Source organism: Aquila chrysaetos, chromosome Z (assembly GCF_900496995.4).
Source record: "Aquila chrysaetos chrysaetos chromosome Z, bAquChr1.4, whole genome shotgun sequence".
Lineage (NCBI taxonomy): Eukaryota > Metazoa > Chordata > Aves > Accipitriformes > Accipitridae > Aquila > Aquila chrysaetos.
Genome location: NC_044030.1, coordinates 41,469,637 through 41,485,323, shown reverse-complemented (window position 1 = coordinate 41,485,323; position 15,687 = coordinate 41,469,637). Strand labels below are relative to the sequence as shown.

Sequence of the window (15,687 nt, the reverse complement as noted above, 5' to 3'; positions counted from 1 at the left end):
TGTCTACACAAAATGCTTTGTTCAGGGTGAGAACGAAGGGTATAATCCAGGCCTAAACCTATCCCCTGAGATGAAACCAGGGTAATGGAACCAACAGACAAGGACCAGCGTGTTACAATTTAGACAGGATTTTAGAATTGGCTCCTGCTCCAAAATGGGCAAATCTGAATCTCCCAAACATCCCAAATACTGAAACACCCCAATTCGTGCTCCAAATCAGAATGACTGCATGGTTGTACCTGCACAGCTGACCAGTAGTACATAAAGAAGCATTCTATAAACAACCAAATCCATAATCAATAAGTTATAATATTTTTTATTCATGTTAGAATTTCTATCAGTGTTTAAACATTAATATTTGGAGAGTTTGTACAATTTCCATTCAAAGTTTAAAATGAGAACCACACTAGATCACAAATGGCAACTAAAACACAGTTCAGAATCGTATGAATATTCACACTCTCTTTCTCTCTTAACACTGTTAAACACTTTCTTTTCTGCCAGGGGGTTTACAAGGAAAAGTGTGCACCGTAATTGTATCTCAGCAGTGTTCCAAAACATTATGGTATCATCATTACATATAAACTCTTTAAAAATATACTTCTGTCAAAAGACTTGATGGCTACTATGTACACTACAAAAATAAATTTTCATATAAATAAATTATATGGCATAATCTTATCTTTGTAACTGAAATGACACAAACCCACTCCTACCGAAACAGGCAGGCAATGAGACCCAGTTTGAGTATTTTTTTTCCTTTTAACTCCTTATGCTAAAAGCTACGACGAGTCCTTAATGTAAATGTTATATACTCTTTCCTATTTAACATTAGTAAGCACTCTATACAAATAAAAATCCATTAAACAGTAAAAACATAGCTGTAATAGTGTTTCCAATAGAAATAAAATCCCTGCATCTTGTTTGTTATAAACTGGCATGACAAATACTGTAAGAAAACATTCTTATGATACAAAAATATAAATATCACCCAAGATTAAAAAAGTTAAAAACAAAACCAAAACAAAGTAAATGTTGCCAGCCACTGAGTTCTCCCCTTGCCAATGTGACTATCAGAGAAGAAAGTCTACATTGTGCACGAAGCAGCAGGCAGCTCACCCACACACAGGCACGCAGGAGGACTCGGGCAGGGGTAGGTGGGAGACACGGCGGCTCGCCCTGGCCCCCTTCCCTCCCGAGGAAGAGGAGGGAGCGAGGCAGCCCGCGGCAGTGGTGTCGGTGTCAGTGGGAGCCCTGCCGACCTCTGACACGGGAGCGCACACGCTTGGCGGTTGAAGGCAGCTTCCAATTAGTATCATACAGTTTTGTTGCAGAGTTTGTATGATCTGAGGTCGCTATGCGGCTAATGCTAAATTGGGGCCCCTCGTGTTTTTGTCATTTAGAGTTTTCATGTTAGACAGTGAACTGGACCAGTAGGCAGTTGCAACATTAACCCTTAGTGTGCATTGAAACAGTAGCTTATGTATCACGGGAATGACACCAGGCTCTCGCCACCTGCTCTTCGAGCGTTCACATTGGAAATCTGTAAACAAGTGCCTCATATCAAAGTGTTTTCAAGTGAGCAAAAAAGGCATGGAAATTTGTGCATTCTAATTATCCCCATTAGTTATGCTGGCAAGGTCTGTGGGCAAAGATAGACTCCCTGAAGCCACTGGAGAAAAACACTTTCCCATCAAAGAATTGGCCACTGCTGTTCAGGCATCATACTTAAAAGAAAAGCCCCACCACTGCTGTGTTTAGAAACTGAACATTGGTTGTGTGTGTTTGGCTCTGAATACACACCTGAACATCTACCTGCTCTAAAAAACAGCTTGGAGAAGGGCAGAAAAAAGATGAAGAAAGAGGAAGACAGAGATAACGAAAACTTTTGTTCTATTATTTTAAATTAAGGTTCTCCATTCTTAGGGTTTATTTCCAACTGGAACACAGACTGTAGTGTTTTTTCAGACCCTTCACCTGCAGCAATCCCCCTTTAGTTTAAAAATAGTAATACAAAAAGCTAAATTAGTTTCGCAAAGAGATCCCAGTTTAGCTGTTTTAATTAAAAGTGCCAATGCAGCATGGGAAAACACAAACAATAGAGAAAAGAACACCCCAGGCTTTACGTGTCATTACAGTCCTGGACCCATCAGAAAGCCATTTATATATAAAAAGTGAAAATTGATTTTTTTTTTTTATCCTTCCATTTGATTTTTATCAGTTACTATTAACTTCCTTCCTGCCATGAAAATAAGGTGACCAAGATATTGCTTTCAATGCTGTAAGGACACAGCTGAGCTGTGGCTCACCGTCAAAAACCTCAATTATCCATCTTCTAATGCCACTCATAGTTAATAGTATCAATATCAAAATAAGGCATATACTCATTGAATCTCTATAACCACCAGCACCTCTCAATATCCAGCACCTTTGGAAGTGAAAAAACAATGGTTATAGTGTTTGCACTTACCTGGCACCTTTTGCAAAAAAAAAAAAAAAAAAAATCAAAGCACTACACGAACAGTAATTAAGCCTCACAACATTCCTGGGAGGTAGGTAAGTGTAATTATACCCATTTTACAGAATGAGAAACTGAGGCATGGGGCAGTTAAGTGACTTGACCAAAGTCATGTGAACCAAGTCATTAAGAGTGTGGGAAACTGAACCACAACCCCAAACCTCAACTCCCTGTCTTCTCTTCTATTTCAGTTGGGCCTTTGATGATGGCAGTCTATGGTGTATGTTGGTAAACACCAACACATTTTTCACTAGTGCCTACTAACAGGGAAAGCCAGACTCACATCAGCATCAGTGGGTTTATAAGCCCACTAAGTGTTACCTTACAGTAAAAGAGAAACTACAGTACACCAGGAACATACACACAAAAGCATGCACACGTCCAGATGCACGCATGGATACACACAGCAAAACAAAACCTGCACATAGCTAAATCTATTTAAGCCTCCCAGATTAACTTGCTTTTCTTCATATCTGCTTATTTTAAAACTTATCACGCATAGCGTGTTTGAAAGTTAACAGTAACGTTTCATACTACCACAGGGTTGTGATACGCAAATTTAAAATATTTTAAACAGGCATGTACCTTTTAAAAAAAAATCCTATTACATAAGCAATATTTGCATAGAATTATACAAGTAAATTATACATATTTAAGCAGCAGCAACTTATGCTGAAATTTAGAACTAGATTAAGCTTAGTTGTGGCACAGAGATCAATGTACAAAAAGTACAATGCGCACACAATATTGTCCCCATTCTATTGCCCAGCGGCAAATGACTCCAGATTATACTACTTTACATTGTTCTTTTGTATATTACATATGTGTACATCTTTTAAATACTTAAAGAAATATTTACCAAAATAATACAATAGGTTACAGTAACAGTGAACTGTTGTCCTGATGCAGCATGTCCTTTTCTACAACTTCAAGCAGTTCTTCTCTTCAAGCAGTTCTGGAAATACAGTTTTCCATCTTTGGCCTCTTCTTTGCTTCAGTTATTATGCTTTACAAATAAAGAGAGAAGAGAAACAAACATTCATTAAAGTTCAAGAAAAACAAACAAATCATGCTAATCCAAAACTCATTTAATGATTTTTGTAGTTACAGTTAGCAGTCAGGAAATGTGGGCTCTGCTTTCATCTCAGTCATGAATTTCCAGGTAAAGATATACTGATGCCAATTAAAAAAATGCAGATGCTTTAATTTCTGAGTTCCCAGCTTTACATACTTGCAACAAATTCAGTCAAAACCAATGAACGCTACAAGGAGAAATACAGTAATTAAAATATTGCACACAGTTAAGAATCATGTTACCATGCAGTTCAGCTTGAAAAAGCTGAGCCCAACTATTTCCTTATTCTGAGGATACTATTACTTGCCGTATTTCTAGACTGTGAGGCTAAAGGCATTCACGCCTATTTGCACTTTGAGATGTTTGGAGACATTTTATAAATGAGAAGGCGATTTTATTACGAGTCATCAAAAAATTTCCATCAAAACTCTCCACGTGTGCGTGTGTGCGCGCACGTGCGTGTGCGTACGTGTAAAATAGTTCTGCACCAAAATAAAATGGCTTGCTCTGGTCAAACTAGTGACCGTCACTGAAAAGCTCTGAAAAGCAAAGAGAGAAAACAGGGATACATGGCTAAGTTAACTATTTTAACACTTCCTCTTTCCCCCAAAAGAGAAGAACAGAGCTAAAATAGAAATGGTTTTTCAGGCACAAGCCCCAAAAAGCTTTCAGGGTAAAAACTCAATTGGTTTCTCCCCTTCAAAGTATTCCCTATAAAATTAATGGAAAATTCTCAAGAGAATCAACAGCTTTATCTTCCCCAAACATCTGCTAAAATATCCCACCTGTTCTAAACAGCACTGTTTCCTGTAACGTTCTCTTGCCAGCCCAAAGACAGACAATGATTTAGGTATCAAGGCTCACAAGTTCTTGGGTGTATCTATTGTTTCACAGGAACACATTAAACGCCCTGCTAGGTCGGCTCTACCCTACGCCAATCTTCCATAGCCACTGCAGCAGCCCCTGGAAAGGGAGAGACTGGCCCAAGGACTCCTCCTTGGAGGTGTGAGTTCGCTGGCTGGGTCTCTGAATGCCCCCCAAAGCACAGGGGACACCCCACCATGCAGCAGTGCACTAGGCATGGTGGGGCCTTCCCACGTCTCACTCGGCCCTTCTTCCAGAGGGATTCAGTCCTCACTATGGACTTCAAATTCCTTCACAGGGTTTTATTCAAGAGAGGACAACTCCTAAAGTAGCTGGCAATTCTACACTCTCTTAGGCAATGTAATTCTGTATGATGTTTTAGAACGCGCCCCATTCAGGGATCAGAAGACAGGACCTATCAACAGTAAATGCAGTCGCGCAGCTTTGAAGACGTCACACAACCTCTCTGCTGCATTCTCCTCATCTGGTAAGCTGGGATTGTATGATGTACTTAACTCACTTTGCAAGGCTCTTGGAAGCAGTTCATGTGTGAACCCACTACAGCTTCTCAGTGTTGGAAAGTACTACCTTATCCAACCTGATTTCTAGCGCAAAATGTACTGTATTCACAGTCAGCAGATTTAAGATTATCAGGGACCAGTAAGTAAACCTACCTGAAGGAAAGGTACCTCAGAGAAATTTTATCTTTCCCCTTTCTTTCGACCACACCACGGCCTGACACAGGCAAAGCTTGCAGCTACAGGAAACGGACTTACCTTACTGTGAGCTGTTGCCAGGTATCCTTTCCTCACATTCAACATCTTGCAGTTCTACAACTTCTACTTTAGAATCTCTTCTTTCACACCGCACATTAAAAGGCACATGAGGGTCCTCAAATGGCCCATGGTCAGCTTCATGGCACCCCTCGTAGGACGGAAAGCTCCCTCCCCGAGAGCTGTGGCTGTGCACCGCGGGGTGGACAGCGACAGTCACTGAAGCCGAGGCAGTCACAGTAGTGATGGGCTGGCAGTACGCTGGTCCTGCGGCGCCCACGGTGCCGAACGCCGGGCTTCTCAAGTTATGAGAACGAGCCCTGTGGCCCAAGCGATCCCTATTGCTAGGTCCTGAATGCCCTTCAGTAGAAATTTCAAAAGCGTCCCTGCGAGGGCGGTAAGGAGGTGGTCGCAGCCCTTCCCTCGCTTCCCGTTTGGGCTGTCTGCCCTGACGCCACGCCTGCTGCGTGCTGGACTCTGGATTTGACTGTAATCTGGGACTCGACTGGTGCCTTGTCTCTGGCTGAACCACCTGAAAGAGAGATGCATGGGTATGCCTCTGACAGACCGCGGCAAACAAATACTATGCTCGCTTGTATTTTATGCTGAGAACAATTATAATAATGCTGTGCTGGCTTTAACTCTACAAAGGTAATGCTCTGGAGTCTGATAATTTTCGATTCTTCCAGACAGTTTTGTCTGAAGTTATTAAAACCTGAAAAGCACACCTTCAGAAAAACACAGGATGACAGCTGAAAACATTACTGTAAGCTTCCTACATACTGTTCCATCTTTTCAAAGGGATGAGTGACAAGCACTTGATCTTAACTCGCTCAACAAGCAGAATTGCAGGCATTTGGAAAAGGCTCTATTCCATGCAGAGTACATACACAGGATGCTAGTAGGGTAGTTTGTATAGGCTGTAGGAATCTGTTTTCTGATTTCCGTAAAAAGCGTGAAGTGCAGCGGCCACATCAGTCAATAAACCGTGACCAACTTCAAATGCGGCTGTGCTTGTACCTATTTCTAGGCCTCTGCTGAACAAAAACAGATCCGCATTGCAGCTCAGCATGCAGCATCAGCAGGGGTAGGAGACAGAGCTTTTTCACTTTCCTTTGAAATTGCAGTTATGCCAGCCCAGTAGCGAGATGCAACGGGCCCAAGATTTGGTACAACTCTGAAACTGTTTTCTTCTGGCTCTATCAAACTTTCTCCCCAAAATGTGCTGTCAGAGAGAGGTATATGAGATGGTGATCCACAAGGAGCTGTGTGGAAGAGGTCTGGATCTTTTAATCTCTCCCCTTTCTCTCTCTGAAAACAAACAGACTGAGAGCTCTCTCTTGTGGCTGGTGCCAATATGATGTAACAGCAATTACACATGTCAAAGACCTCTGTTTTAGTATCACCATTTTACCCCCAACTTGATTCTAAAGGAGAGGACAAGGAAAGCTTTCACTCCATACTTCCAAGTTTTGGCATAAAGTCACAAAGCACGATCAGCCAGAAATATGAAAGAACTTTCCACAAAAATAAACAGATTTAAATAAAAATACCCTAAACGCTCTTCTTGCCCTCCTGCCAGTCAATATGGGAGCTACTTACAGTGGATCTCGCAAAGACTGGATTCTCAGTGGCTTCCACTATTACTTGATGGACTGGTGCCCCAGGGCCTTGAGTGGCCTCATACTGATGAAGCTCTTCACTGATGCCGGACACTGTGGTTTGAGAGCTGTACTCTGAATCAGAGGAATCTGACCCATTATTTGTGTGCCCAGGTGGCAGTGCAAACCTCACGATGCTGGGGGGCGGCTCAGGAGATGGTGTGGGCAACCTGTTTCGTCCATTGGCTGGAGAAACCTGATAATGACAATGCATTCAGTAACATTCAGTTAGCGTTACACTTTTAATCATTAATGCTTGACGCAAATGTTCTTCTGCCAAATACACCCTCCCATGCCATGAGAACCTTAACACCAGTTTTCTGATGAACATTTATACTGAACTGAAAAAATTAATGAAAGAAAAAGAGATATGATCTCCATACGTGGATATGTATGTAAACAGGATTACACAGATTCTGCTGGGTATCACTGTCTCAGGAAGTGCATGTATGTGTGTGCATGCATGCACTTGCACTTATAAAAATAATACATGGACTTCCCTCCCGCTTCAGCACACATTAACAGTGATTTCATAAAATCACCTCAAATGTGTATGTGTAGCATGGTTCAGTGTCTATTTGCAAAGAGAGATAGTCACAGACATAATAGCAACATATGTGGTAGTAACATACGAACATATATATTGCTTGAGTAAGGGACAGGTCATGTATACTGTTAGGAACAGAAGAGATTACACGCTGTTGTCAAAACTATTTTACTAATATTAAAAAAAGACTTCTGAAATATTAATAGTACTGTTTACATACCCTGTGTTTTATTCTTATACACACACACACATATATGTACACATGTGAAGCATAGCACACTGATTCTACTAATAGGTGATAAAGATAGCCCTATGTAATGCAATAACTGTTAACTATAGAGTAGATAATGAATAATCAACAGCCAAATATAAATTGGGCATCTCTGAATCCTTTTTTGCTGGACTTGGGCTTTATACTGTAAAGTCATCAACATCTAAGGGAAGCCTTCCACCCACTAAAAATGTTGCTTGAGCCAAGAGCATACCGCAGGGAGGGGTGACTGGACAAGGGGGACCTTCTGGCAGACCAGTCATGGTTATCAAGGTGTGGTCTGTGGACCACCACTGGTACATGTTGGTTCACACAGGCCTTCCTGGTGGTCTGCTCAGTTAAATATTTTGGGGAAAGAAACAGGCAGTGAGGTAGGAAAGAAGAAGGTGTGTGTACAAAAAGAACTGTCTTCTGCAAAATACTGGGGAAAATCCTTCATTTACAAACTAGTCTGCATATCACACTATGCTTTTAAAAGCATAAATAATCCTACACTTGTATCAAGCTTGCTGATTGCAGCCCCTAAAACAATACTAAAAAAACCCTTTAAAAATATAAGTAGATAACTAACTAAATAACAAACAGCACTTTTAATAAAGTTTAAAAAAAAAACAACGTAGAGCAAGAAACTTAAAAACTAAAAAAATATGAAAGAATTTAAAAAATAAAGAGTTTCTAAAAAAGGGGTGTGATCTGGCAGGCCAGGCATGCAGATACAGTACTATTTCTTCTGTTCACTATTAATTTTACTGACCTCAGGGTATGGTCCAAAGAACGAAAGAAGAACAGGAAGCAGCACCAATCCATTGAGAACTCCCAGAATGGTTAAGATTGCCAAAACAGCAAAGAAATACCTGAAGTAGGGTTTAAGGGGTTTGGGGGAGAGAATAGCCACAAATATTGTGAGAAATAAGGGATTACAAATTGCTCCTACAAATTTTAAAATAATACATATACTAAATTAAATATTACTAACATTCTACTAAATAATTATATAACTTTCCATATATAGATGTAGGGTTTTTTACCTTTTGAATTAGAGAAGCTATATTCCACAACCCAAAGTGTTAGTTGATAAAGGAAAGAAAAAAATTACATTTGTTAATTTCCCAGAATCTGGAAGCATGTAATGTTATTTATGAATGTGTTACACAAACACAAAAATATGGAATGTGCAGTGAATAGCTGAATGGATTGAAAGCACAAATACAATGAAAAGGGGCCCCCATTAGTGAAAACCCAGCAGAAGCAAACAAATGAAGTGAAGGGTGTAGAATTTAAACAATTTAGCCTAGAAGGAAAAGAAGCCCTCTTCTCCCAGCAGCTAATCCACTGTGAAATGCTTCTGCATTTTACAGCAGAATCTCTAATTAAATCTCCAGTGTATCAGGTAAGGGTTTCCCTTGCTGTTCATTAATCACAACTTTCTGTCTAGAATTCTGAGTTCCAGTTTTACCAAATAGCTCGAATTGCAACCTTTTTACAACACAGGAACCCGTTTTCTGCAAAGAAAATGCTGCCCATTCTATAGTAAGCTTCAGCATTGTACTGAGTAAGAACACTCCACAATGGCAGAGCTGCATTGCAGGCTAATCTTTTGTTGAACAATTTAGCATCTCTGAATACTCTTGTTTTGCGTCAGCCAATTCAAACATAAAGGCTGAAGTACTATGGAAGAAGAGGAAAGTGCACAAGTGGTTGTCCTTTCCCACCACTGAGGGCTAAGGTCTGGGATCCTTCATGAATACCAAGGTAAACCTGTCAGTAAAAGGAAAGCCTTGCTAGTTGGTATTCGGCACAGCTGGGGCTCAGACTAAACTTAAGGCTGCGTTGTAACTAATGATTTCAAGGACTCAGTCTTGGTAAATTCCTAGAGGAGAAGGCAAAGGAGAAGAACGAAGGGCCAGTTTGCTACTAATGGGTTTGCTGATTACATTGTCTAGCTGGCAACAAACTTTACTGCCTCCCTGTTTCCATATCTGATCAAATATATCAGACTCCTGTAAAACTACAAATATCCTGCTATTGTAAACATTTGGGAATTTCTGATCTGCATTAGCAAAAATCAGCAAGCCAATCTACTCTACTAACATAAACCACCAGAACTTTATACTGGGACAGAGATCAACAACAGGCATTAAAAACATTTGCATCTCATCCATCTAATGCTAGGATAAACAGGAGGATTATAGCTCTGACCACTTGGTGTATACAATGTCTGTTAATTTACTTAATCTTCCACATTGTTGGACTAATCTATCGCTTTCCGGAAGTTTGGGACCTTCTTCGCCCACTATAACAATGCTCAGACTCCCATAGTTTATTTTATTTTATTTTTTAAACAAGGCAAACTGAAGTCAGATTGTGCTAGAAAATGAGAAACTGATGGCCAAAAAAAGTAAAATAACCCAAGTTGAAAAGTTGAAAGGCTCATTTTATAAACTGAGAGAACATCCGATCCAAATTTGGTGTGAAGGGCTGCTACAATCTTCCATTTGCTATGACACAAAAATAAGCTTGCCAAAATCTTGTCTGTTAAGTAAGAAAGTAGCACACCAAATGTACCCCTGTAAATTTAGGTTAAATCTATAAGTAACGTCTATGTCAAAGTATTCCAACCCTTATAAGATCAAGTCCTAAAAGAATAATTCTACCTTATTTCTTCAATATCAATAAAATAAAGTAAAAAATACTAACTGGGGAAAAAAATACAAATTCTATTTCAGGACATGCAGTATCTCTATAGTAATAATCCTCATGTAGGTTTCATGAGGTCTGACTGCAAACTGCCTGCTTTCTTCAAATCTCTTACATACATAAACAAAAAATCTTGATGAGATTTAGCAGCCATTCTCTCAGTTCCTGCCTCTGACATTCTGTTGTTCTTGTTATTAAATGGATGTCAGCTAAGTCTAGTCATCTATCCAGCTTATGTCTACCTCAGTAGTTAAGTCATCTTTCAGGGCATTTTTATTTGGCCCAGTTCTACCTCAGTTCCATTTTAGGGCTTAGATGATTTCTTTTTTTTCATGCTGTAATTTGCCACAAAGAACCTGTGTTACTTCTAAGATTAGCCATTTTGCAAAGTTCCACAGGTTGTTTGGAATAGAATAGGATCTGTTTCATTGCACTTCTCAAATTCCACTCAACGAAAAACTTGCTTTCCTCTCATACTTGATGAATTCACATTCTTAATTAAATTCACAAGAAACAGTCTGCCTGTAGTTCTAAACAGAAGGGCCTTCAGGGTTTGCTTTACAAAATTTTAATATGAAGTTCTGTGCTCATACTTATGGTTCCCCAGCTCCCAAACAGGGCTTTTTTTTCCTCTCCCTGTTATACATCGTTGTAAACCTCACATAACGATAGAAGGAGAAGGCCCGGAGAGAGTCACTTGCAGCACAGCCGCAGGATGTTTGTAGGTTCATGTATCCTTTGCATGCAACTTGTTGTGCATACAAGAAGTCTGAAGGATCTAAAGGTTAAAGGTCAACCCCAGCTAATACTGGGCAATACTAGATGCTTTGAACGGACTCAAACCCTGAATTAGCAAACTTTGGTAAAGAGGGCCATTTCTGTGTTCTTTCATGCTGGGTGTCAGATTTTCCTGGAACAGATTTTAATACCAGCAATGGAAACACTACCACGTCTAGCATGTAACAAGGAGTTAATAAAACAGAGGGAAAGCAGGACCATGATGTAAGCATGCTTGACACACCATGCATAGTAATAAAATTACAGATACAGTGAAGTGACTAAAAATTAAAAGCATACTTATTTTTATTTTAAAAAGAAAGTCAAGACACACACAAATGCTTTACCTGACAATAAAATCAAACTCTGATCCTGCGAGCATTAACACTCCAAGCAGAGTGGACACGGCCCCATCCAGCACTGGTGCAAACATGTGTTCCAATGCAAGGACAGCCCTATGGTTCCTGTCTCCTATGGCAGTTAAAAATGCCTGTAACACAGTTAAGTCCATTTCATTAGACAAATGCGTACAACCTTCCAAACAGCCTCTCTCATAGCATGCACGGTTTTTCACCAGTTAATTACTGCAAACTACAGTTTATGAAAGTATCTCTATAGCTGGCTAACCTTCAAGAGAAGGCCCGATTCTGCAGTCATACCACATAGCTGCTGCTGAAGTCACACAACCACAGTAACCACTGATTACAGAGTCAGGCCATAGTAATAATTTTGGAAACAATGCCTGCTTGCATCAGTAGCCTTTTGTCTCCAGCTTTGCTTATTTCCACCTGCAAATAATTCATTTCAATGTGAACGCACTTAAAGTGTCAAAATTACAGGGCTACTCCTCTCACTCTCGTAGGACCACGGTTTCCATGACTTTTTTAACACTTCTATTTCACTCAGAATAAATGTTTTTGCAACTTCTACTACTTCAAAGCTAGCAGGCCTATACACACAAAATCGCCTTAGGAATAATGCTGAACATGGTAATGCCTGAGCAACAATATGACTAGTGAAATGTCTTTCTCCCTCCAACTCCTTAGTGAGCAAGCTGTATCAAGAACACTCAAATGCTGTTCCGTAGGAATTTGTCTTCCCTGTGTACAACTTAATGGTTTAAGATGACAAGAACCTGGTTGATCTTCTTCTTGTGATTTATAAGAGCTCTCTCTTCCACAAATTCTCTACTGCCTATAAAGATATGAGCTCAAGCAGCTATCTTCCTCTTGGTCCTGGAATTTAAGTCTCTCTTCTCTAGCAGCTTATTTTCACTTGTCTGACAAATTCGGGGTGAAATCACACATTAAAAAGTTATTTGGTGGGACAAGCAGACCAAAAATGGGTACATGTGGAATGAGATTCCCAACCCTCACTTCCGCAGGTAGCCAAACCACATATTATTAATCTTTAGTAGTGAATTAAAAGTGGTCTGTGGAAAATTAATGTATCCAGGACATTTTACATTCCCATATGCATAAAGGGATAAAGAATCCCCCTCAGGGTAAAGGTAGCTGTCAATGAGATGACTCACATGAATGGGAGCTATTGGATCTGATCCACAAACATATTAACAATTTATATAAAGATATGTATATGTGTGTAATTAAAGGATACGTAATAGAAGAGTCTACTATTGATTCAGAATTTATTTGCAGAATTAAAAAAGTGAGGTTACAATTCACAAGCGATAGCAGAGAACTGAGCCAGAAGTAGATTGTGAATCACTCTTATTAAACAAGTTAATTAAGTACTGTATCAGTAGTTCAGCATTGCGTTTTTTGTTTATGCAACACTGGTTTGACTGTTTATATGCAGGAAGTTCTGTGAAGGTCAGTACTGCTGCTATCATTTGAGGTCTACTAGGCATTCTTTTATTTAAAGCCTACGTCTGAAAGTTTTTGACTCCAGAATCAATGTGAAAAAACCCGCAATTTTGAGTTTGCTTGGCATTTTACCTTCAGCCACGGGTGACTTTTACATTTAAAAAAAAAAAAAAAAAAAAAAAAAATTTTTAAAAGTCCTGTAAATTAGATTAGTTTCTTCTCATTCAGAAACAACTGTTTTGTCCTTTTTTATTTCAGTTTTCCTGTTTTAAATCTTCAATTCTAAGAAACTGTCATTTCTTTCTTCCTCTTGTACACCATTAGTTTCTGACAATTCCCAAACTATTCCAAATCCTAGCAAACAGGTTTACCTCCAAAAGCCTAACTATCCATAGCAGTAGGGGAAAAAAAACATGTCACCACTTCAGGGATCCAGCTGCTACTCTTTAACCTCACTCTACCTCCTCTATGATTTTTCTTAAAATTATTCTTTCCATCCGGCCACTTTATGTGCCTCAACTCTATACCTCATCTACAACATGTTCCCAGTATTTGGCCATCTCCAGTGTGCTAAGATCCCTGTTAGTTCTCCTCTCTTTTCCACGGTCACCAGGTCCTCTTAGCAGTCTACCAGTCCTCCTTTTGAGTTTAAAAGCCCTGTTGCATTGCTACCCAACGTCACCACCACTTTCCAGCCCGTTCCCTTCACTTCTTTTTGGATTGCTACCATACTAATATACTAGGGATTACAGCAGACTACAAGCACCTCCTCCCTGAAATTATATTCTACCCACCACTCATCCTTTACTACTTTTTAATACAGTAAAATTCAAATCCATGAAGACAATATATTCTTAAACTATTCTGAAATATCAATTAGATAGCCTTATAGGAAAATGACTTATGCTGAGTGGGCAAAATGTTGCAAAGATCAGCGCTGACATTGTCAAATGTGAACACAGAAAAATAGGCCTTTACTCTATTCTTTGTCACCAAATAATGCAAGATGAGTTTTGCTTATCTTGAACACCCAAAACTGCCCCCTTGCAAGTGCACTGTCGTTTCTACTAATTTTGCACATCACATTGACTAAGCTGGCTGAGTAGGTGCACTCTGGATTTGGACACTTAACCTTGAAAATGTTGAAAATCTTTCTATAAAATATACTTTTTTCCCCTCTCTGCTTCTCTTCATCACATCGGAAAACTGTTTTCCTACAGACTGCATGTTTGTGCCCACTATTAATAGCCGGTGGGTTCTTAAAAGAAGGTGCAGATTTTCCAAGTGAAAAATTAATCCAAATACATTCAAATTTTAGTGGTCCAGAGAGACCAAATGACACTGTATGTGATTTTGAAAATCTCCTTTACAGGTTTCTCTTCCATAAGATACAGAATCTACATGTAAGAGGGAACAAACAGCTACATAGCACTGAGGCAACAACAGTGAGGCTGCAAACAAGGACCAGGGGAATCCAGACTGAAGCAAGGTGCATTAAGAGCTCTGTTTTGCTATGTATTTCCATCACTCAGACAATCAGATATCACAGGTAACGTGTCCCCTCTCATCTCCTGGGAGACTGACTCAATAGTTAGGAAGTACTTCATCAGGATCAACTCCGCTCTATCAAGACAAACTGAATGGCACACAAAACTGTGACCTATTTCCTTCTGAGAATCATGCCACTGACTTAGGAGACTAAGTAAGGATTTCTGATCCTAACATTGCCACCATTTTATTTTAAAATATTTTGAAAATGCTTCCTGATTTTACGTACCAAAGCAACATGAACAGTGAATTCCACGCCGATTCCAACAGAAGCGATCAGGATAACCACAGGCACTGCACTCAGCTTTATGCCGATTAGACCCATCATGCCAAACAGCTCCACAGTCATCAGAGCCAGCACCACCACCTAGATGATTTCAAACAGCTGTTAGTAACTTCTTCTTCTTCTCCAGACAAATGAAGAGAAAGCTATTGCAAAACAACATAGTGACTATAAAACACACTCCTCAAAGGCATCCTGTATTCCCAAAGACAAGCTGCTTTTCCTTGTTTCATTGTGCTCAATGGCAGTGACTTGCTAGAGAACCAGTTTAAATTACACTCCTAAGAACCAGTTAACAGACCAAGCATCAGTTTTGTATTGGTTACAATTTATGAGTGATCTGAAAAATAATTTATGCTTCCTTATCATGGATACTCCCCAAACATACATGTTCTCTTTTTCACCTGTTTCTCAGACAATCCTTCCAGAGAAAGTAACTTGCAACTACCTGTATTGGAATTCTTTTTGTAGAACTGCAAATAAGTGAGGATGACTTTTGAGTGGATTTAAAACCCACAAGAAAGTGAATGCCATAATCAGCTGATGAGTCTCAGGTTTCAGAGGGGCTCTGAGCTTTTAACATACTTGGAGGGATTGACACGGACAAAGTGAACAGTTAAATCTAAGGCAAAGCTTTTATTTTTCTTTCATCTACCTTGTAAAAAAAAAAAGAGGAAAAGGGAGGGGGGGAAATCTGTAGAATCAACTTTAAAAGTTGCTAAAGCCAAGCAAGGAAAAAAGATAGACATACTTATAAAAGCAATGGTTGACTCTGAAAATAAACGCCTTTTCCAAGGGAAAAAAGTATGCACTACAATAAATGATTTTATAAGCTAATGAATCAAGA

General features: G+C 39.5%; 1 protein-coding gene across 5 annotated transcripts in view; it reads right to left on the bottom strand.

Moving 5' to 3' along the window:
• Positions 1–300: 300 nt before the first annotated feature.
• PTCH1 (patched 1) overlaps positions 301–15,687 on the bottom strand; it is a 76,322-nt gene continuing 60,935 nt past the window's right edge. For 4 of the 5 annotated variants that reach the window (XM_030004357.2, XM_030004356.2, XM_041120853.1 and 1 more), the window contains 6 exons: positions 14,787–14,924; positions 11,531–11,673; positions 8,464–8,563; positions 6,833–7,087; positions 5,234–5,762; positions 301–3,524 (listed from right to left, as the gene is read on the bottom strand). In XM_030004357.2, the coding sequence (XP_029860217.1) occupies positions 5,235–5,762; positions 6,833–7,087; positions 8,464–8,563; positions 11,531–11,673; positions 14,787–14,924 (1,164 nt within the window). In that variant the 3' untranslated portion in view covers positions 301–3,524; position 5,234. Of the gene's footprint in view, positions 3,525–5,233; positions 5,763–6,832; positions 7,088–8,463; positions 8,564–8,737; positions 8,755–11,530; positions 11,674–14,786; positions 14,925–15,687 lie in introns of those variants that run through there. The other variant, XR_003921914.2, reaches the window with a different exon arrangement.